Source organism: Martes martes (assembly GCF_963455335.1).
Source record: "Martes martes genome assembly, chromosome: 1".
NCBI classification, from domain to species: domain Eukaryota; kingdom Metazoa; phylum Chordata; class Mammalia; order Carnivora; family Mustelidae; genus Martes; species Martes martes.
Window position 1 is genome coordinate 211,208,510 of NC_137888.1, and position 21,813 is coordinate 211,230,322.

At 45.6% G+C, this 21,813-nt stretch overlaps 1 protein-coding gene across 1 annotated transcript; it reads left to right on the top strand.

Moving 5' to 3' along the window:
* The first annotated feature begins 1,141 nt into the window (after window positions 1–1,141).
* LOC308349540 (uncharacterized protein) lies at window positions 1,142–19,147 on the top strand. Its single transcript, XM_080814278.1, has 7 exons — window positions 1,142–1,224; window positions 7,738–7,830; window positions 8,337–8,425; window positions 9,028–9,154; window positions 14,483–14,578; window positions 15,197–15,279; window positions 15,768–19,147. Exons 2-7 carry the CDS (start codon window positions 7,800–7,802, stop codon window positions 16,548–16,550), a joined length of 1,209 nt encoding a protein of 402 aa, XP_080670404.1. The 5' UTR covers window positions 1,142–1,224; window positions 7,738–7,799; the 3' UTR covers window positions 16,551–19,147.
* Window positions 19,148–21,813: the final 2,666 nt, after the last annotated feature.

The following is a 21,813-nucleotide window of genomic DNA, read 5'->3' on the forward strand; positions in this document are numbered from 1 at the left end:
AAAGGATGTTTATCTCTGGGCAAAGGACTGGGAAACAGAGATGGGAGTGAGGATATTTTACTGACTTCGCTTCTTTTTAAAAAGATTTTATTTATTTATTTGATAGAGAGAGCACAAGCAGGGGGAGTGGCAGGCAGAGGGAGAGGGAGAAGCAGACCCCCTGCTGAGCGGGGACCTCGACCTGGGGCTCCATCCCAGGACCTTAGATCATGACCTGAGCCGAAGGCAGACACAACTGACTGAACCACCCAGGCGCCCTTCTCTATCGTTTTTTAAAGTTTTCCTATATGTGTATCTATGACCTAGTACCCTCTCTGTCCCACCAAAATTTTTAAAATAGCATTAGATCTCTAAGGCAAGTTGTAGAGCTATGTGCATATATAATCCATTTTTAAAGAAATTAAGACAGCAAACATGCACAAAAAATTAAAAGCCCTAACTATGTACACGTCCTTCTTTAGGGTTGTGTGAGGCTGTGTAAACGTGGAGTAAAGGTTGCAGAAAAGTTTCTGGTGCGTCCTGCTGCTAGTGCAGTCCGGGGTTACACGTGAAGCCCCGCCTCCAGCCCCGCCCCCGGAACTGATTTCCTCCCACCTTCCTGCCCGCCAAGCTTATTCGGGCCACATTCTTTTTCTTTTTTTTTTTTTTTTTAAATTTATTTGACAGAGAGAAATCAGAGCTAGGCAGAGAGGCAGACAGAGGGAGGGGGGGGAAGCAGGCTCCCTGCTGAGCAGAGAGCCCGATCGGGCCACATTCTTGCCCCTGGAATTGGTCTCCGCCCACCATACGGCCCCACGACCATGACCCCGCCCATTGCCACGCCCAGAGCTTGTCTCCGCCCACCTGCCCGCCCGCCGTCCCGCTGTTCCCGCCCACATACCCACCCACAGACTTGGTCTCCGCCCCGATACTTGGCACCGCCCACATCCCTGGCCCTAGGGCTGGTCTCCGTCCCTGGTGGTGACCCTGCGGGAGGCGGTGGCCCCTCCCTCATTGAACCAGAAATCCTGGCCCGAGGCTGCGATACGCGGCGGCCGACCTCGCCCGACCCAACTCAAAACCCCTAAACGTCCCTCTCCGCGGCGGCTCGACGGAGACCGGAACTGGGGCGCGAGGCGGCCCGCCCGAGACCGGAAGCGGAAGCGTGGGGCGGTGCCGTGGAAGGAGCCTCGGGTGGTTGCTGCGTGGGGTGTGCGCTCTTCTCCGGGGGACCGGCTTCACGTGGTATGTTTGGCCTCGGGGCGAGGGGCCGGACTCGGAGCGCGGCGGGCAGTCCGGGGCTTCCGGTAGGCGCCCAGGGAGGGGGACGGGCCGCGGGCATTCCCAGGCACGGGCTCTGGCGTCCCCGCGTCCGTCTGTCCCCAGCCGGAGTCCCGTTTCCTCCCCTGGGCTGTTTGCTCGGGTCGGTCCCAAGCTGGTGTTCCTCCCAACTCCGTGCGCCGCCGCCCCCCCCCCCGCCCCGAGGGGTGGTTTTGCCCCCGCAGGGGACTTTGAGCAATGTCAGGAGGCATTGTTTTGGTTGTACTAATGGGGGTGTGGGGAGGCGCAACTAGCTTCTAGCGGGTGGAGGCCGGGGATGCAGCTCAGCATCTTACAGTGCACGGAACAGCACCCCTCCCCCAAAAAGCGATGCATCATCTGTAGTGCCAGGCTCGGGACATCCTGCTGTAGGGCCCCAAAATCTCTGAAGTCCTGGGTCAACCGTGGAAATTGTTTCAAAGTCAGCTGAGTCACTTACCGCCCCCTAAGTGACAAGCCCTGTTTAAAGTGTCCGGAATCGTTGAGCGCCTGGGTGGCTCAGTCGATTAAGCATCAGACTCCAGGTTTTCACTCGGATAACAGGATCTCAGGATCCTGGGATCCAGCAACCCTCTGGGCTCCTTGCTCAGCATGGAATCTGCCTGAGATTCTTTCTCCCTCCCTCGCCCTCCCCTTCCGCTCCTCCTCCCCTCCCCTCTCTCTCTCTCAAATAAATAAATAAAATCGTTTTTTAAAAATTTAAAAAACAAAGTATATATAGTCACCATAAAATCTTTATCCAGCCAGATGAGTTGAGCAAGTCAAATGCACACACAGCATGATGCTGCTTTCTTCCACTTGGGGTGCAGATGGCTGGACGGGAATCTGGTAAATCCAGCCACTGCCAAAATTTACACTTTAAATAAATGGAAAAAAAGACGCATGGGTGGTCTATTTATCCATGAACAATTACTCCCTATAGAAAGGCCTCAAAAACAATCTTTGTGTCTTCCCCCCCCCCCCCAAGACAAGAAAAGCATCTCTTGAACTGAAGTTTGTGTTAAAACCAGCTTCAAGGTCCACCAGCCTCACTGATCTGTGGATTTCTGTGACCAGGTGAGGACCATGAGGAGCTTGTAACAGGTTCTAGAAGCCACCATAGTGCAGATGAGCTGTTAATGGGTTTCCCTGTGCTCAGACTGTAAACACAAAAGAGCCACTAAGAGTGAGGGTATTTTTTTTTTTTAAGATTTTATTTATTTATTAGAGAGAGCACAAGCAGGGTGACGGGCAGAGGGAGAAGCAGACACCCCACTGAGCAGGAAGCCCAGTGTGGGGCTCGATCCTGGGACTGCAGGATCATGATCTGAGCCAAAGGCGGACCCTCAACTGACTGAGCCACCCAGGCCCCCAGGAATTGTCATTTTAAACAATTCATGACAGGAGTGATATGGGAGCTTGGCACAGAGAACTCAGTCAAGGGAACAGGGAGGCCTTGAGAAGGGCTGATATTTACCTTCAGAGCTGAGGTTGGGGTCAGATTTAACTAGCTGTAGAGTTTTCGGAGCAAGGGAGTATTTTCAAGAGAGCGTTTCAGGCAAAGGGAGTGGCATAAAGACAACCCCTGAAGCAGGAGAGAGCCTTGTGTCCTCCATGAGCTGGGAAGACCAGAATGGCTGAGCCGAGACAGCAAAGTGGGGAGGTCTCAGGTTGGACTCTGTTCTGGGACCAGTAGAGAGACACGGTAGCGATGTGAGCACTGGGAGGATGTGATTCACCTTTGGTCTATGCATGTGGGTTAAAATGGACTTCAGGATTGAGAAGGAAGACTTCAGAGGCAAGACCGGGCTTGGTAAGAGGAAGTTAAGGGATAAGGTGATGGTTCCCTAAGCCCCAATGGTGGTTGTGGAGTAGGAAAGAAGTGGGAAGAGGAGACCCGGGAGTTCAGAACTGAGAAAATGCAACGATGCTTTCACTCATGCTTGTGTTTGTCAGATGGCACCGGGCCCTTCCTCTGCCCCCAGCTCCTGTCCATGCGAACCTGCAGGCCTCCCCCCTCACCCAGGCCCATGCTTTCATCCTGCTTTGCCACTCATAGGCCCCTCCTCCGCATCCTGGAAGAAGGCAGGCCTGAGTAGTCCACAGCCGCCCTGTCTGCTGCAGGAAGCACGAGTCACCTGTAGCTATTTCAATGAAACCAATGAGAAACACGATCAAAATTTCTTTTTTTTTTTTCATTCGTCCTGGCCACATTTCAAGGGCTCAGTACCCACCTGTGGCTGTGGCTGCCAGCTGGACAGAGTAGAGTTAGAGGACATCTCTGGCATCCCAGAAAGTTCTGCTGGGCAGCACTGGCACCGGGTGGCCTATCCTCTTCCGACCTTCTTTGGGCACAGACATGCATCCAGCTGCAGGCGTCACTGAATCTCTAAACTGAGCACAGACCCCTCTGCCCTCCTGTGACATGTCCCCTGCCAGAAGACCCTGATGGGGTCCTCGGAGCCTGAAAGTGCCCCAGGTACCTGCTTAGCCTGCTTTCCTCGGGGGCTCCGGGAGCGGCTGGATCCCGGCCCTCTCATGGCTCAGCTCAGTGACTGGGCTCTTCCCAAGTGCAGATCGGGTTCCTGGTGGGGAGAAAGGAGACATCCTGCCCCTGCAGAAGGGAAGGAGGCTCCACAGCAGTTGTCTGTGGCTGCTGTAACAAATGACCGGAGACTTGGACAGCAACACGGATTTCTTCTCCTCCCATTCTGGAAGGCAGAAATCCTCAGTGGTCAGCAGAGCTGCATTCCTTCCAGAGGCTCCAGGGGAGACTCCTTTTCTGTGTCTTTTCCATCTTGATGGGTCCGTAATCGAAGGAACGAGACTGATACAAAGTGAAAGTCAAGCAAAGTTTTATTTCGCACCAAGCATTGAGAATCAAACTGACAGGTCGGAGCCGCCTCTTAAAGAGAGGGCGACCCCTCCCAGCCTTACCGACTAACTTTTAAAGGGCAAGGGCCATGTGGTGGAACCTGGCCACACACAGGTGGCCATTGAGATTGCAACACACAGAAAAAGCTGCATAGTCATGCTAGGTCACACACAAGGGACCAATTGAATCACAATTTACCCTATAGTAGATATTTAAACTAGCCTATCACCTTGGTCAGAATTGGCGCCCCAAAGGTGGGGCCCACACTCCTTGGTAGCTAGGGAGACACTATGCGGATGTCTCCACCTGGCCTGATCCGCCCTTGTATTTGGGCTTTGTTACCTGGGACTGGTTTCCTGGACTTGCTTTTAAGTAAGTCCCCTGAGGGGGGTCAGGGTCAGTTTAAGTTTTACTGCAGAAACACAAAATCACTGTTTAACCGGTTGGAATCTCCCTGGCTAAATAGGCCCTTACAATCTCATAGAGGCCCCCTGCCTTCCTTGGCTTGTGGCTGCTGCCTCTGTCCTGGGGGGGGGGGGCGGGGGGGCGGCGAGCAGCTTCCAATCTCTTTCTCTGACGCCTCCTTCCATCACCCCAGCTCCTTCTCTGACCTGACCATCTTACCTCCCTCTTGTAAGGCCTCTTGTGATGACCTTGGGCTCACCTGGATAATCCTAGATACTGTCCGCATCTCGGGAGCCTTGCCTTAATCACAGCTCCACAACCCCTTGTGTATGGAAGCTCACACATTCACAGATTCTGAGGAGCGGAGTCTGGACACCTTTGGGGCAGGGGCGTTAATCTGTCCGCACAGGCCCAGGAGGCAAAGAGGCCCCAAAGTCTCTCTCCACCTGGCCCAAACTCTTAGTGTCCCAGGTTCCCCTCCCTGCTCACACTCAACAACCCTTATTGCGTGGATCTGCTGTGTGCAGGGAGGGCACACACAGAGACCTCAAGAAGCTGGTTCTATGGAGTTACATTTGATTCCCGAACTCCAGGGAAAGGAGGCGTTAGTTCCCTTTTTATAAAAAGGAAACAGCCCTTTTTATAGGGATGACACTGCTTTGAAACTTTGTTTTTTCACTTAATTTTAATTTAATTTAGTTTAAAATTTTTTTTAAAGATTTTATTTATTTATTTGACAGAGATCACAAGTAGGCAGAGAGGCAGGCAGAAAGAGAAGAAGGGAAGCAGGCTCCCTGCTGAGCAGAGAGCCCGATGCGGGGCTCGATCCCAGGACCCTGAGATCATGACCCGAGCCAAAGGCAGAGGCTTTAACCCACTGAGCCACCCAGGCGCCCCTAGTTTAAAATTTTTTAATTCACTTAATTTTAATTTAATTTTTTTTCACTTAAATTTATTGGAGATAAGAATGTCTGTCAATACCTAGAGATCATCTCTTTCTTTTTTGGCTGCTAGTTGCTTCTGTGGGTAGTCCCCAGTTCATAGAGCTAATTCCCTATTGATGGTCCGTCCTATTGTTTCCAGTCCTTTGATATTCTAAATAAGGCCGGGGTGAATCATCACACTCTGGTCCTTTAGTATTTGTGTCCTTGTCCTTTAGTATTTGAGTATCCTCGAGATAGTTTCCTAAAATTGTGATTGGCAGGGAAAGCGGAAATGTTGCTGCATTTTGCCTGCAGCTGGCAATTTTCCTTGGGAATTACGCCCCGGCAGTGTGTGAGCGTGCCTTTCCGGACAGGCTTGCCAAGAGATGTGGTCCACTAGGTCTTTGTTGATGTGACAGGTTTTAAAAAAAAAAAAAAAAACGTTATCTGTGTAGTTGCCGTGGGCATCTCTGTTATTATGAATAAGATCACGCTCGGGTGGTTCCACCAAGGGTCGTGTCCTTGAAGTGGTAGTGGTGACAACCAGAGTGTCCTGGGCTGAGGAGGAGATGGGATGCGAGGAAATGAGTCAGAGCGAGACCCTCTGCCTGTGATCAGAGAGCGAGGGGCTGGGTAGTAAAAGAGAAAACGGAAGATAGATGTATTTCACTACTGAAAAACACTGCACCGGGTTTCCATGGTGTAAGAAAGGGTCCATAGAGTGGACGAGCTGGAAGGGAAGGGCAGGCTTGAGACAGTCCGTTGTGCACAGCTCCTCAAACAGCAGGCGGGACAGAGCCCGGAACAGAGCCGCAGACCCCGGCCTGATACAGAACGGGGGCGGCTCCAAGTCTGTAACAGGAGGGAGGGCTGGAACCGTGGTGCATGCGGCCTTAGGGGGGTGGGGGGAGCTGCGCGGGCAGGTAGAGTTCCTCCCATGAAGGTTACTCTGAGAAGTAGGAGGCAGGACCAGCTGCTGCAAGCGAGGGTGTGTTTGTTACCTGTTGCCCCCTGACAGATTGTCCCAAACCTCAGTGACTGAACAGTAATGATCATGTGGCATCTCTCATGGTTTTTGTGGTTCAGGAATTCAGAGCAGCTCAGCTAGAAGGTTCTAGCTCAGGGACTTTGATGAGTTCCCGGCAGGATGTCCGCTGGGGCTGCAGCGATCCGAAGTCTTGCCAAGCACTGAGGGTCCGGGCCGGCACGCCGGTGCTGCTGTTGGAGGGACACCTCAGTTCCTCTCCGAGTCACCTCCAGGGTACTCTTGTCACGTGGATCAGCCTCACACAGGTGGGTGTGGACACCAGGAGGCTTGGGTCACTGAGGACCATCTAGGAAGCTAGACCATCTAGAGGGAAGCTAGGACCATCTAGAGGGAAGAGGGGAGGGCGTGTGCGGTGTAAAGAGGTGGGAGTCAGCTGCACTGACTCACAGGGTGCCGCGCAGGGTCAAGGGCTCTGCGTGTTCGTGACCCTGTTTCCCGAGAGGTGGCAGCATCGCAGAGCAGGCAGAGGATTGGAATCACACCTGGTGGGAGCGCTGCTGGGCAAGCGTGAGGGTGGGTGGAGAGATGAGGACGTGTGTAAGCGAGGGCTCGTGAAGTCCAAGCCGCGGAAGCGTGAAGTGAGGCCAGGGCTTGCCTGAGAAGCAGGAGAGCGGCTGGACCGAGGCCTTTGTGCGGTAGAGAGACCCGGAGTGAACAAGGGCGCGGTCTGGGAGGCTGGGTTCAGAGAGACATTTCTGAGCTGCTGTTCGAGATGGTAGAACGGGGTCAGCTGAAGACAGGGTCTAGGGTGGTGCCGATGGAAGGTGCGGCCAACGTGGATGGGGGCACACTCGCAACACAGTGAGCGTCATCCACACGCCCTCTGACGTCATCCACGGCGGTGGGACTGGCGGGGGAAGGACTGATGGGAGGCAGGTGCCAGCGTGTCCAGGAAAGGGTCGTAGCTGGGACTGTGTGTGTGACAAGCACTTGGATGGGAGGAACGTGCCCTGAGACTCGGTGAGCCTGAGGATTCCAGTGGGGACGGCACAGGCCGGTGCCGGTCGTACCAGTTAGGACAGAAAAGGACAAGTTCTGCCTTCACGTTCCCTGCGTTCATCCCCTTCTAAGCAAAGTAAAGACCCAGGACTGGAGACCCCACGTGCACTTCGAAGGAGGACACGGTGGGCAGGCTGCGACAGGTCCGTCCTCAGTAGCCTGGGGAGGGAGAGAGGCTGTGAAGGCTCCTGTTTCCCCGTTTCTTCCAGAACCTGGCCTGCGTGCACGGTGGGGACGAGAGGAGGAGCGTCCGGGTTCTCTGAGTCACAGGATGGCAGCCGTGGTTCTGTCCCCCACTTGCGGTAAGTTGGGGGGTCCCCAGAGCCCTGCACCACAGAGCAGAAGAGGAGGGGCTGAGCAGTGAGGTGGGAGTCGAGCCCCGGACGCCCGGGGGGGGGTCACAGGGACCCCATGTGGTTCTTGGGATTTGGGGTGTTGCTGGTTTGGGCAACTGTGGAGATGTCACCTGTGTGGTGAATATGGGAGAGTTTTTGAATTATGCCTCAAATTCTTTCTGTAAACTTGATAAAATAACAGTGCTGGCCCTTGAACTTCAGTTTCCTCCTCTGTGAAATGGGAACTATTGCCTTTTCCCTCAGTGCAGTAAGAGTCTTGGCCTTGGTGAGACAGGGCTCTGCTCTGGTCTCCTGTGAAAGCTGTGTGTGCACGCGTGTGCATGTGTGCACGTGCGTGTGCGTGTGTGTGTTGGGGTATGGTCAGTTACAGGTAGGTGGGGAAGCCCCCACACTGTTGAGTGCTAGAATACAGAGCCATCCCGACCTCCTCGGACTCCTTTCTTCTTCTCCAGCTCAGCCTTCCCTGTTCTCAGCCTCTCCTCAAGCAGGATGCACAGAGGAGGAAGGCTCAGTGCATGGCTTCCTGACAAGCTGGTTACCGGTGAGTCAGATACCCCTTTTTCCAAGTCATTATTCCCTTGATCAGCAGTCGGATTTGTTATCTCTCAGTGCCCTGGAGCCCCACAGCCAAACCAGGCCTCGGACAGCGCAGGGTCTCCGGGCATCTGATGGGGGTGAGGGGCTGCCCAGCCAGCGGCCGTGTTTGTCAACATTTTCTACGCGGTAAAGCTTCCTCCAGGGTCACTGGCCACATTTTGTTCCACTGAGAATTTTAAGGGGAAGGTAAACTCAAGTGTCCTAGACTCAAGTGATTGATGGTGGCTGTGGGGAAATCACTCATTCATTTACCAAGTATTTCTCTGACATCTGCCATGTCCTGGGCCTGTGCTCAACCCCAAGACTGAGGGAGATAAGACTGCGGGATTTCACAGTCTCCCTGGAATAAGGGACTCACCTACGTGTTAGAAGTACATTTCACCTTGGCAGTGGGCGTCAGTAGACAGGCTGAGCCCAGAAGCAGTGGAGAGCACAGCTCAGAACCCCATCCATAGATCTTAAGCTTGGGGTTCCCTGTTTCTGTCCCTGTCCCCTTATCAACTTGGGGTGGTCCTTGGCTAAGCCTTGATGCTTGTGATGGCTCAGGACTTGGTGACCTTCGAGGATGTGGCCGTGGAGTTCACACAGGAGGAGTGGGCACTGCTGGACCCTTCTCAGAGAACACTGTACAGAGACGTGATGCGGGAGAACTGCAGGAACCTGGCCTCCCTGGGTAAGCCCCACCTCAGCCCTGCATTTATTGAATGACTCAGGTGACAAGACTTCCTTTTGTCCTTTTTTTTTTTTTTCCCCCCAAATTGATGTGACATTTTCATACCATAAAATTCAACATTGTAACTATTCTAAAGCGTACAGCGCAGCAATTTTTGCTACATTTGTCATTGCCCTGCGGCTAGAACACTGTCCAAAAATGGGGAACAGTATCATCTCCTCTCAGGCCCGCCCCAGGAAGTGCTCAGTACCCGGTACCTTTCCCCCTGCGCCCCGCCGGCAGCCACTAGTTTGCCTCCTGTTTCTGTAGCTGTGCCTGTTGAGAACGGTTCATATCATCGGCATTCCACAAGATCTGATCTCTTTTGTCTGGATTCTTGCTTTCGGGCAGCATAATGGTTAAAGGTCCAGCGATGGCATGGCCTGTACCAGCTCGTTATTCTTCGTCGTATCTGAATCACATGCACATTTTTAAAATCCATTCATTGGTTGATAAACATTGGGTGGTTTCGCACCGACCAGCTGTCGCAAACAGTGCTGCTGTGAATATTTGTGTCCAGGCTGTCCTTTCCACGTGCTTCTGCTTTTGCTGGGTACGTGTCTGGGAGGGGAAGGCCGAGTCATGTGTTACCACGCTTAGCCTTTTGGGGAGCTGCGCACCATTTTCCACAGCAGCTGCACGGAGGTGTGAGGGCTCTCGTTTCCCCGCATCTCCCCCACCGTTTGTTTTTCCAGGTGTAGCCATCCTCTTGGTTGCGAAGGGGGATTCCGTGGTTGTTTTCATTTGCATTTCCCTCATCACTCATGACATTGAGCACTTTTTCACATAGTAGTTGGCGGTTTGTAGATCTTCTGTGGAGAAGTGTCTGTTCAAGCCCAGTTTGAAATTCAGTTGTTTATCTTTTGTTCTTGGACTATAAAGATTGGTCATGTATCATGAATGCTGATTCCTTATCCAAAATATGATTTGGAAATAATTTCTCCCGTGTGGTGGTATATTTTGATTTTATTTGTGTCCTTTGACACACCAGAGTTCTTTATAGTTAAGAGTCTGTTTCTGGGTTTGTGTGTCTCTTCCCCCCTGCCTTTGCTTGTTTGTTTTTTTTCTTAAATTCCACATATGAGTGAAATTATATTTTTCCAAAGAAGACATCCAGATGGCCAACAGACGCATGAAAAAGTGCTCAGCATCACTCATCATCAGGGAAACACACATCAAAACCACAATGAGGTACCACTGCACACCTGTCAGAATGGCTAAAATCAACAACACAAGAAACAGCTGTTTGTGAGCATATGGAGAAAGGGGAACCGTCTTGCTCTGTTGGTGGGAAGGCAAACTGGTATACCCACTGTGGAAAACGGGATGGAGATTCCTCAAAAAGTTAAAAACAGAGCTACCCTACGGCTCAGCAGTGTTTATCCAGAGGATGCAAAATTTCTGCTTCAAAGGGACGCCTGCACCCCAAAGCTGATAGCAGCAATGTCCACTTCTGTAGGAGACTGTTTTTTCCCCCATTGAATTGTTTTTTACTCCCTTGTCAGAAATTGACCACAGACGTATGGGTTTATGCGCACTCGGTCCTGTTCTATTGATCGCTGTGTCTCCTTGTGCTGGTGCTGCGGCGTGTCCAGCTTTGACCTAAGTTTTGATGTCAGGAATTGTGAGAATTCCTATTTTGTTCCTTTTCAAGACTCCTTTGTCTATTTGAGATCCTTGGCAAATCCACATGAATTTTAGGGTCAAGTTTATCCATTTCTGCAGGTAAGAGCTGTTGGAGTTTCGGTGCTGATTGCGCTGAATTGGTGGATTGCTTTGGTTAGTATTGTCACCTTAACAATATCAAGTTTTCCAAGACACATCTTTCCGTCACTAATTTTTTTATTTGATTCCATTATATTCAGAGAAAATACGTTCTATGATTTCACCGCTTTTAAATTTATTCAGACTCATTTTACGGCCTAACATATGGTCTGTCTGATCTGGAGAACGTTCCATGTGTATGGATGAGTGTGTGTTCTGTTGTGGAGCGGAGTATTTTATATGTCTGTTAGGTCTGGTTAGTTTGTAGGGTTAAGTCCTCTTTTTCCTTGTTTGTTTTCTTAATTTTTATTTTTATTTTTATTTATTTATTTGACAGAGATCATAAGTAGGCAGAGAGGCAGGCAGGGAGAGAGAGAGAAGGAAGCAGGCCCCTCGCTAAGCAGAGAGTCTGATGTGGGGCTCAATCCCAGGACCCTGGGGTCATGACCTGAGCTGAAGGCAGAGGCTTTAACCCACTGAGCCACCCAGGCACCCCCTCTTTTTCCTTGTTAACTTTCTAACTAGTTGTTCTACCCATTGTTCAGAGCGGGATGTTCAAGTCTGCAACTATTATAAAACTCTCCATTTCTTTCTCCCTTCAATTCTGTCAGTTTGAAAGCTAGTATTGTAGAATTCTGTTTTTATTGGTCTGTAATTGTTACATCTTCTGGATGAATTACCTTTTTATCATTAAATAATATCTTCGTGTCTCGTAACAGTTTTTATCTTAAAGTCTGTTTTGCCTGAGATTGATGTAGCTACATTATCTTTTGGCAGCTCTCTGCATGGAATATATTTTTCCGTCTGTTGACTTTCAACCCCTTAGTGTGTTTGGTTGTAAATTGAGTCTCTTATGGATAGGATATAATTGGATATTTCTTATCTGTTCTGCCAAAATCTGCCTTTTACTTGGGCAGGTTAATCCATTTACGTTTAAGGTAATTACTGATAAAGACCCACCTGTGCCATTTTGTTATTTTCTACATGTCTCATACCATTTTTATTCCTTTGTTCTTTGTTATTTTTGTGTCAAATGTTTTCTAGGGGACCATTTGGATTCCCTGTCATTTCTTTTTGTGTTTTAGTTTTGTTTTTTTTTTTTTTCATGGTTATCCTGGGGAATTACAGTTAACATTTCAACTTAGAGCAGTCTGTTTTGGTTTAGTACCGACTTTGTGTCAACGGCATACAAAATTTTTGCTCTTGTGTAGGTGTGTGCACACGCACACTCCCTTTATATTGCTTTGTCACAAATTACATGGTTATGCCTTCTGTGCCCATTAACACAGACTCATAATTATGGGTTTAGGCATTTCTCTTGTAAGTTATGTAAGAAAAAGAAGAGAATTTCAAAGCAAAAATATAATTATTCTTGGTCTGTGTATTTTCATTTATCTGATTCTCTGTTTCTTTGTGTGGATTTGAGTTAATATCCATTATCCTTTCATTTCAGCCTGAAAGCCTCCCATTAGCATTTTTTGTAGGATAGATGTGCTAGTGATCTCTGTGTCTCTCAGTTTAGCTTACTTGAGGGTTCTTAAACTTCTTGGTTATGTCCATTTGTGTTTTTCATCAGTTTTTTTGGAAGTTTTTGGCCATTATTTCTTTAAACATTCTTTCTACCTCATTCTCTTCTCCACTTAAGGAACCCCTATGATGTGCGTGTTGGTATGTCTGATGGTATCCCACAGGCCTTTAGGGTTTTGTTCATGGTTTTTTTCATTTTTTTTTTCTTTCTCTTCTTCCAGTGAGGTAATAGAAATTGTCCTGTCTTCATGCCTATTCGTTCTTTCTTCTTCCTGCCCATATCTGTTGTTCAACAGCTCTTCTTTTTTTCATTTCGATTTTTGTACTTTTCAACTCCAAAATTTCTATGTAGTTTCTTTTTGTAGTTTCTTTTTGTAATTTCTGTTTCTTTAATATGTGTTTTATTTCATGAGAATTCATCCTTATTGTTTCCTTTATTTTTTATACACAGTTTTCTTTTCGTCTTTGAGCATACTTTAAAATAGTTTATTTAAATTCCTTGATTACTAAGTTTAATGGCTGGGCTTCCTCAGGGAGGAATTTTTTTTTTTTTCCTGTAATGGGCCACACATTTATTTCTTTCCCTGCCTCAAAGTATTGTTGTTGCAAAATGGACATTTGGAACATTATTGTATGGCAATCCTGGAATCAGATTTTTCCCCATCACTAAAATTTGTTGTTGTTGCTTGTTATATGTATGTTTAATGATACTCCTGAACTAATTTTGTAATGTCCGTACTTGTCATGTGTGGTCCCAGAAGACTATTATGTTAACTTCATGGTTAGAGATTTTTTTAAAGGCTTGGAACAAAAAGTGAAAAACCTGTTGTCTCTGCAGATGTGTTCCATGTGTGCGTATAGGAACATACATTCAAATCAGCAGGCAGTTTACAACTCTACCATAATCTTGACTTTCTGCTTGTGCAGAACTTAAAGGTCAGCCAGAGCTGAGGATTTAGTGCTGTTTCAGGTCTTTTCTGGGCATCTGCCCAGTTCTAGCCTTCTAGATTCAAAGAAATGGGAGGGCAGCTTTTCTTTGGGGGGTGGGGAGGACAACTTTTAAAAATTCCCCAAAACATCTTATTCCATACTTTTCCTCCCGAGTTTCTTGGGTGGTCCTTTGTTTTCCTGTAATATTTCATAGGCCTCAGGCAGTGGTGGCTAATATATTTTCCTTGAAATGTATTCAGTACATTCCCACTGAGTACCCGGCTCAGCCCTTGGAGAATTTGAGATTAGATAAATAAAGGCAAGCCCTTGGAGCCAAACCTTCAGAAAGATCAAGACAACCACAGAACTTTGAGAATAAGGTCCATCCTGCTCCCTCTGGTACTAGAAATGTGGGCTCTCATCTTCAAGGTCACAGCCAAAGCAGGGAATAGAGGATGAGACAAGGGTCAGTGAAAATGTCAGCTGGTTGTTGCCCTTGAATAAACAATTCCCAAGTTGCTATAAACTTCTGATAAGTTCCAAGAGTTCTGATAAAGTTGATTCTGATGGTTTTCCCCAGTCCGTTCACTGTTTTTTTAGAGTTACGGACTTTTGGTTCAGTATCCCTCAGTTTTCATATTGTCTCTTCTCACCAGTCTTTCTGAAGCACTTCTGTGTCCCTGGGTCTATGCCGGGTTTAGGAATACAGTGATGAATGAGACAGATGTGGTCCCCGCCCTCATGGAACTCTCTGTCTGATGCCTTCCTTGTGAACTGAATAGCTGTTCCTTGCCCCGACTTTATATTCTCCATGGTTAAAAGCTTTAGAGCTTCTAAAGTCTGTAAACTTGGACTTTGGCACAGTTTTTATGTCCTGTCACTTGGGTATTGGGTGTGCTTGAATTTTTGTTTCTTGGGAGTTATTATATTCATTACAATTTATGTGTAGTTCTTCCACTGCTGCAAAAGTCATACTTGATCGTCTTCAGAATTGTTGGCTCCAGTGTCATGGGGTTGCTTGGCACCTGTACAGTCACCCAACATCTTCTGTCTTTTCTCTATGAATAGGGTATCACGTTGATAAACCCAATCTGATCTCCCAGTTGGAACAAGAAGACAAGGTGGTGACAGAGGAGCGGGGAATTCTTCCAGGCACCTGTCCAGGTGAGCATCAGGTGGGAGCATGGGAGTATTACATTTAGGAAATGTCAAACAGGGAAGTTTATACAATGTCTTTTTCTCTGACAAAGATGGTCAGGAATGTTTGGTATGAGCTTCCTTGTGTACATTCTTTCTTTCCTTTTTACCTTTTGTTCAATATCTCATACATTACCTTGGAGTCAGAGGGAGGGGGAAAAAAGACATATCTTTTCCTTTTTTTTTTTCCTTTAATTAAAGTGTAATTACATAGAATGTTACATTAGTTTCAGGTGTACAGTGTCGTGATTTGACAAGTTTCTTAAGTTATACTATGCTTACCACAGGTATAGCTTCCATCTGTCACCATACAGTGCTATAATAGTCCTTTTCCTTTTTAAATAAATCTCATATGAGCACTTTGTTCAATTCCTTCCTACTTTGCATTCCTGATTATCCCTTCTTAAATCTCTGATCAGTCGTAATCCTTCTATAGAGAATCATTTTTTGAATACCTACAATTTTCATACTCCTATCCCTTTCATGGCAAAATGCTGATCCCTCAGAGTCTGCATTTACTCATGTGTGCACTTTATTATTTCTTTTCTCCATCAACTTAAATTTCTTTTCATTTTTTTTTCCCAGATTTGGAGACAGTACTTAAAGCCAAATGGTTAACTCCCAAGAAGAATGATTTTAGAAAAGAACATTCCAGTGGTATAAAAGCGGTAAGACTAATATGGCTGATTTCTGGGTTTTTTTCCACAGTAGGAGAGTAAGTTAGAAAAGTCGCAAAGTAAACAGAGTCATTAAAGGAAAGTCGTTTACACCATGGGAAATTGTGTCTCTGGAGAGATACTGTGAAAAGCTGTGAATTTGGGCGAAACTATAAGTTAGCTCCAAACTTGTTTCTTCACTGGCGGTTTCCACAAGTAAACATTTCTTAAATGTGACCAAAATATTGGCTGTTGAAATACAAAGTGGTTTATCAGAAGATGCTCTGTGAATAATGATAAGGAACTGTGGCAAAGCCTTCATCTTTTATAACTTCTAAGAGCTCAGACCGGGCAGAAGCCATATACAAGCACTGAAAATAGCCAAAACATCAATTGTAATAATATAACAGAATTCCTGGGAAAGAGAGTTCATATGCATAAAATTCATTGAATATTAAAAATATGTAAATTACAGTTACGATTCATCTCTCAATTGACAGGAAAGAAATCATCTTGGAGTGAAACTCAACGAATGTAACCAGTGCTTTAAAGTCTTCAGCACAAAATCTAACCTCACTCAGCACAAGAGAATTCATACTGGAGAAAAACCCTATGACTGTAATCAGTGTGGCAAATCCTTCAGCAGTAGATCTTACCTTACTATTCATAAGAGAATACATAATGGGGAGAAACCCTATGAATGCAATGACTGTGGAAAAGCCTTCAATGATCCCTCTTCCCTTAGACTGCATGTGAGAATTCACACTGGAGAAAAACCCTATGAATGTAATCAGTGTTTTCATGTTTTTCGCACTAGTTGCAACCTCAAAAGCCACAAGAGAATTCATACAAGAGAGAATCACCATGAATGTAATCAGTGTGGCAAGGCCTTCAGCACAAGGTCCTCCCTTACTGGGCACAATAGCATTCATACAGGGGAGAAACCCTATGAGTGCCACGATTGTGGGAAGACCTTTAGGAAGAGCTCATATCTGACACAGCATATGAGAACTCATACTGGAGAAAAACCCTATGAGTGTAATCAGTGTGGGAAATCCTTCAGCAGTAGCTTTTCTCTTACTGTGCACAAGAGAATTCATACTGGAGAGAAACCCTATGAATGCAGTAACTGTGGGAAAGCATTTAATAATCTCTCAGCTGTTAAGAAACACGTGAGAACTCACACTGGAGAAAAACCCTACGAGTGTAATCATTGTGGAAAATCTTTCACCACTAACTCTTACCTTTCTGTGCACAAGAGAATACATAATAGGTGGATATGAATACAATAACTAGGAAAGCATTCATTGGTTTCTTAATTCTCAGACAACTGATGGGAACTCACTAGATGGATGAGTTAGCTGTTGCTGCGTAACAAATTTCCCTCCAAAGCACAGTGGCTTCAGACAACATACGTTAATTATCTCACAGTTTCTGTAGGTCAGGAATTTGGAAACGACTTAGCTGTGTAGTTCTGGCTCAGGATCTGTCATGAGGTGAGGCCAAGATGTGAGCTGGAGCTCATCTGAGTCTTTACTGCTGAAGAATCTCCTTCCAAAAAGGCTAGCTCACTTGTCTGGCACATTAATGCCAGTTGTTGGCAGGGAACCTTCATTACCTCACTCTCCACAGGGCTATAAGTATCTTCATGATGTAGCAGCAGGTTCCTCCCAAAGCATTTGATCTATGGGAGCGCTAACGCAGAAGCCGCGTTGTCTTTTTCGACCTAGCCTCCGAAGAACCTGTTATCACTTCTTCCAGACTGTATTGCTACACAGTGTGGGAAGAAACTACACAGGGTATGTATAGTAGCAGACAGATCATAAGGAACCATCTGAGAAGCTTGCCATGAAATCAGTGAAGAAAAGCCTCTAGCGGACTCTCGTTCTTTCCACCTAGTCTATATGAAGTAGCCTTCAATAAGTTCTGTTAATTCACTCTGGAGAGAAACGTCATGCGTGCCATCTTTGTGGTAAGCTTGCAACTCAGACTCACCCCGACGTCCACAAAAGATTTCTTATGGGGAGAAACCTGAAGACGACAGTAGCTGTAGGAAAGCCTTTGTGATATTTCTAGGGAGTCATGCGACAGTTCAGACTAAGGAGAAAACCTTACGAATATCATCAGAATGCAGAAGCCTTCAGGGACTCCCATCACTGAGAGCACATGTGAGAAATCACTACTGAGGAATATTCATAGAAAGAATGTGGAAAACCCTTCAGCACAAGTGTTCGCATTACCGAGCAAAAGACAGGGAGAGATTCTGAACACAGTTACTGTGGGAAAGCCTTGAATGTCCTCTCAGTTTCTAAGAAGCATGAGGATTTATCCCGGAGAGAGAGTTCTGTTGAATGGCATCAGTCCTGCAAAGTCATTTTTCCACATTCCTTAGGAAGCTGAGAATTCACTGCAGACACTTGTGAATATAATGACCAAGGGAATGCCTCGACTAATACCTCCTACATTAGGAAAAATACCAAGTTTTCTCTGGATGCAAAAGTTGTGAGTGTATTAATTTTGCAAAATCTTTTAATGATTCTTTGTTGATTTGTGAGAACCTACATTGGAGGCAAACCCTAGAAAAGGAATCAGTATGAGGATGCCTCCGCTCTTTACTGAGTGGCCACAAAATAAACTGGGAATGGAAAGAATAGTGAGTGTGGGATTGCCTTTATCAGTGTCTCATCCTAAGATGGGGCCACTAATTCATTAGTTTTTAGTCTTTTGTTTTAGTATAAAGATATATCTATAGCTGTACCCTAAAATAAACCTTAAGTTATATCCTGTAGTTTTATATGTAATATGTTTGCTATAATTTACTCTTTAAAAATATTAGTACATAGCATATCCAGAAAGACATTTCTGAATATCTCCTGAGTAAATTCTTTTATTGTAGTGGAAATTAAACTATATTTACTCTGTACTTTTCATAGTTTAAAGGCGTTATTGTCAGGTAAGTGGAGTTGATGCTGATTCTTTTTTTTTACCTTTCTACCCTGGTATGGCATTCTGTTTAGCTTCTTTCCCAATGTCCATTGTCCCCTACTTATTTACTTTAAAAAATGTTTTTATTGTTGTTCAAGTTGTCAATGAGCAGGATTGAAAATACTCGATCTGTAAGGCTTCTTTGAAACCCAGAGGGGTATTGCCTTACTCTCCTGACCATAAGAAGTAGGTAGAAGTCACTGGGGAGAACATCATTTGGCTTGTTTGCCTCACCTATATCCTGTTCGTCTTACCCGTTCTTTCTCTTGGAAATGGACTCAAGGCCAAGAGTTGGAAGAGCTATATTTTTATCATGATGACAAAAACCACAGTGCAGCAAAAAATTACAATGATATGGGCATCTCCAAAACTTCTTATTGGCAGTATCTGCTCTGGACTGCTTGTTCCCAGACTTGTCCCTATATGATTAAAAGTAACCTCTAACTGGTTGAAGCCAAAGTCCTTTTTTTAGTTTGTTTTTGAGGTGATGTTCTGTTCCTGTCCAGCTAAATGCAGTATCTAACTGGTAAGCCTATTAGTTGGTCACATTTTATAAGTGTTTCATGTTTCTTTGAAAATAATGTATATTCTCTAAGTTTTAGATATAGAGTGTGTACCCATAAACTCAAGCTAATTTTCAGTGTTTTCAGATACAGTATGTACTTTGAGATTCTGTCCTCAAATTTATTTAGTGATAGATATGTATTAAAGTCTTCTGCTATGGGTATGGATTAACACTTTTTTGTCATTTCTGTCATTTTTTTTTATGTATTTTGATGTACAAGTACATTCAGGATTAGGTTTTTTTCTTGTGAATTGTTCCTTATGTTGGGATCATTTTTTATACTGGATTATTTGAGTACATTAATAAATGACTAAACACTTACATAGCCCTTCCTATAGATGAGGCAGTCTTCTGAATGCCTTATGGATATTATTGAGTAGTCAATGTAAGCTTAAGGAAATATGTACTGTTATTGTCCTCATTTTACAGTAGAGAAAACTAACATGGCAGTTTGCCTATTACTTGCCTGAGCTCCCTGGCTAGTAAATGGTAGAGCCCAGATTTAAACCCAGATAGTCCATGTTCTTAACCACTAGTCTATCTATTGAGTATAATGTATATGTCAGGTACTGTTTAAGACACTGGTGTTCATAGCAATATGTGAAACTCAAGTTTTGCTATTGAAGCACTTGCATTCTAATGGGGGAAAGACAGATTATGAAAAAATCAAAACGTGCTAATTTGAGTGTTGAGCAGAAAAGCAAAGCATTATCAAATAGTTAAAGGGGATTGGGATCTTTCCATTGTTATAGGCATAGAAAGGGAAAACCTCTTAGTTAAAAGACACTTGAGCAGAGACCATAATGAGTTGAGACGGTGAGTCATGAACTTGTGTGACTTCACCTTCTTTCATCCTTCTGATTTGATGCCCAGGCTCCCCATTGACCAAACCCAGTCAGAGACCTAAGGCAAGGAAGCCCATTGATGTAGCTCATATTGGTTAACATTACTAGGTTGAGCAAGGTAGAGAAAGTGGGTCCATTGGGACAAATGGAAGCTATCCAGAACTGTTCACCCCTTCTGCTTCTCAGTCTACTTTCATCAGTCATCTGGTCAGAAAGTTCATATCTCTGAATTCTGTCCGCTACTATACAGTCTTGGATATTGTCAAAGCACTGATGCTCCCACCTATAGTCTAGAACAGTTGCCTTCACAAGTGTTCATATAAGATGGGTCGTGGGCTCTTGGAAGGAAAGCACAAAAATAACCTAAAAGCCCTAGTTTCCAGAGAGGGAACACTTTTGCCAGCAAAGTAAGGGTCCCATTGAGCTTTATGATTGCTATGAGACCAGCACCTGAGGAAAAAAGACCCTAGCTTCTGCACAGGTGGTCTTGTGCCAGAGGATGTGGGGTTTCTGTTCTTCAGTGAGGGCAGAGAAGACATTTGGCACTCAGGTAATCCTTTGGGATATCTCTCTCCCCAGTTTTGTTGATAAATAAATGTAGCAGCTGTATCCTGAGAAGGGCATGTTGACGAGGTATTCAGACTCCTCAGGGGTAAGGATCTGGATCATCCCTCCAAGTAAGCCACCTCGTCCAGCAGAGGTTGTAGTCAAGGGTGTAGGGAATCTAGGATGGCATAGTAAAAGTGTGGTGATTAAGTATCAGTTGCGAGGTGCCTGGGTGGCTCAGTTGGTTGAGGACCTGCCCAACTCTTGATTTCAGCTCAGGTCATGATCTTAGGGTGGTGAGACCAAGCCCCACGTTGGGCTCTGCGCTCAGCATGGAGTCAGTTTATCTCTCTCCTTCCCCCCTGCATCTCCTCCAACTTGTACCTGCTCTCTCTCCCTCTTTCTCTCTCTCTCAAATAAAATCACTTAAAAAACAAAGTATCAGTTGCAACACCATGAAAAGCTGCCTTTGAGAGCTGTCTATGGTTTGTTCTACTGTTCTTCCTCTTGAAAGTTTCTGCAACCAAGATGCAGAAACTAAGATGACCAACCAGAATCCTGTGTGCATTTACTTTTAAGAAGCTAGTGTATCCAAGTGGCATAAGTGTCGGGCCATAATGGTGACAGTGATATATTTCTCAGATTCTTTCAGGATTAAGTCACTCATTCCTCCAGCTGCTGGAAGTGTTCTAACGGCTTGTCCTGCCATTCTCTCTGGAATTCTCTTGGGCCAAAGGAGAGCGCCACACCTACGTTTATGTCCACCCTCAAGGGGCAACCCAATTCCAATGACTAGTTCATATGAGGCATACAAATGCCCAATTCCTTTGCCTCAATTTGTGACACCCCTGAAGGGCCACCCCAGCTCTAGAACTTCCCATGGGATCAAATGTTACCTCTGTTTTTAACTTAGAGTTCAGTCTCATTCTGCCCAATCTTGGTTCTCTCCTTTAGACGTGGTTACCTCAAACAAATGACGGACTTTTTGTCCTAAAGTTTTATTTCTTCATCTGTAAAATAGAAACAATGGAATGCCTACTTTGTAGATTTGTATTAAGGATTCAGTTAGTTAACATATATAAGGCATTTATGAGACTTCTGGTGTATAGGAAACATTTTATTTTCTATTATAAGTTAATTAAAATTTGCTGTAGGAATATACTGAGCAAGATAAGCCACACAAAGAGTAAATATTATATGAATCTATTTGTTTTAATTTTAAGAATAGCAAAAAAAAATCTGATAGGAAAAAAATCAGAATAGTGGTTGCATCTAAACTCAGGTTGTGGGGTTGAGGGATAAGGAGCAGGGATTGACTGAGATGTGACATGAGGGAACTTTATGGGGTGAAGAGAATGTCTGCCTCTCAATAGAAGTATACGTTACCTAAATGTATGCATTTGTTGCAGCATATTAAACTATACACTCAAGATATCTATATTGCATTGCATGTAACGTGTATTTCAGTTTGATTTATTTTGCTAAGGGAAAGCACCCAGATATGAAAAACCATTTATTCTGTGATTCCATTGTATGGCATTTGAGAAAAGACAAAACTCTAGGGAAGGACAACAAATCAGTGATGTTCAGGGGCAAGGAGTAAGA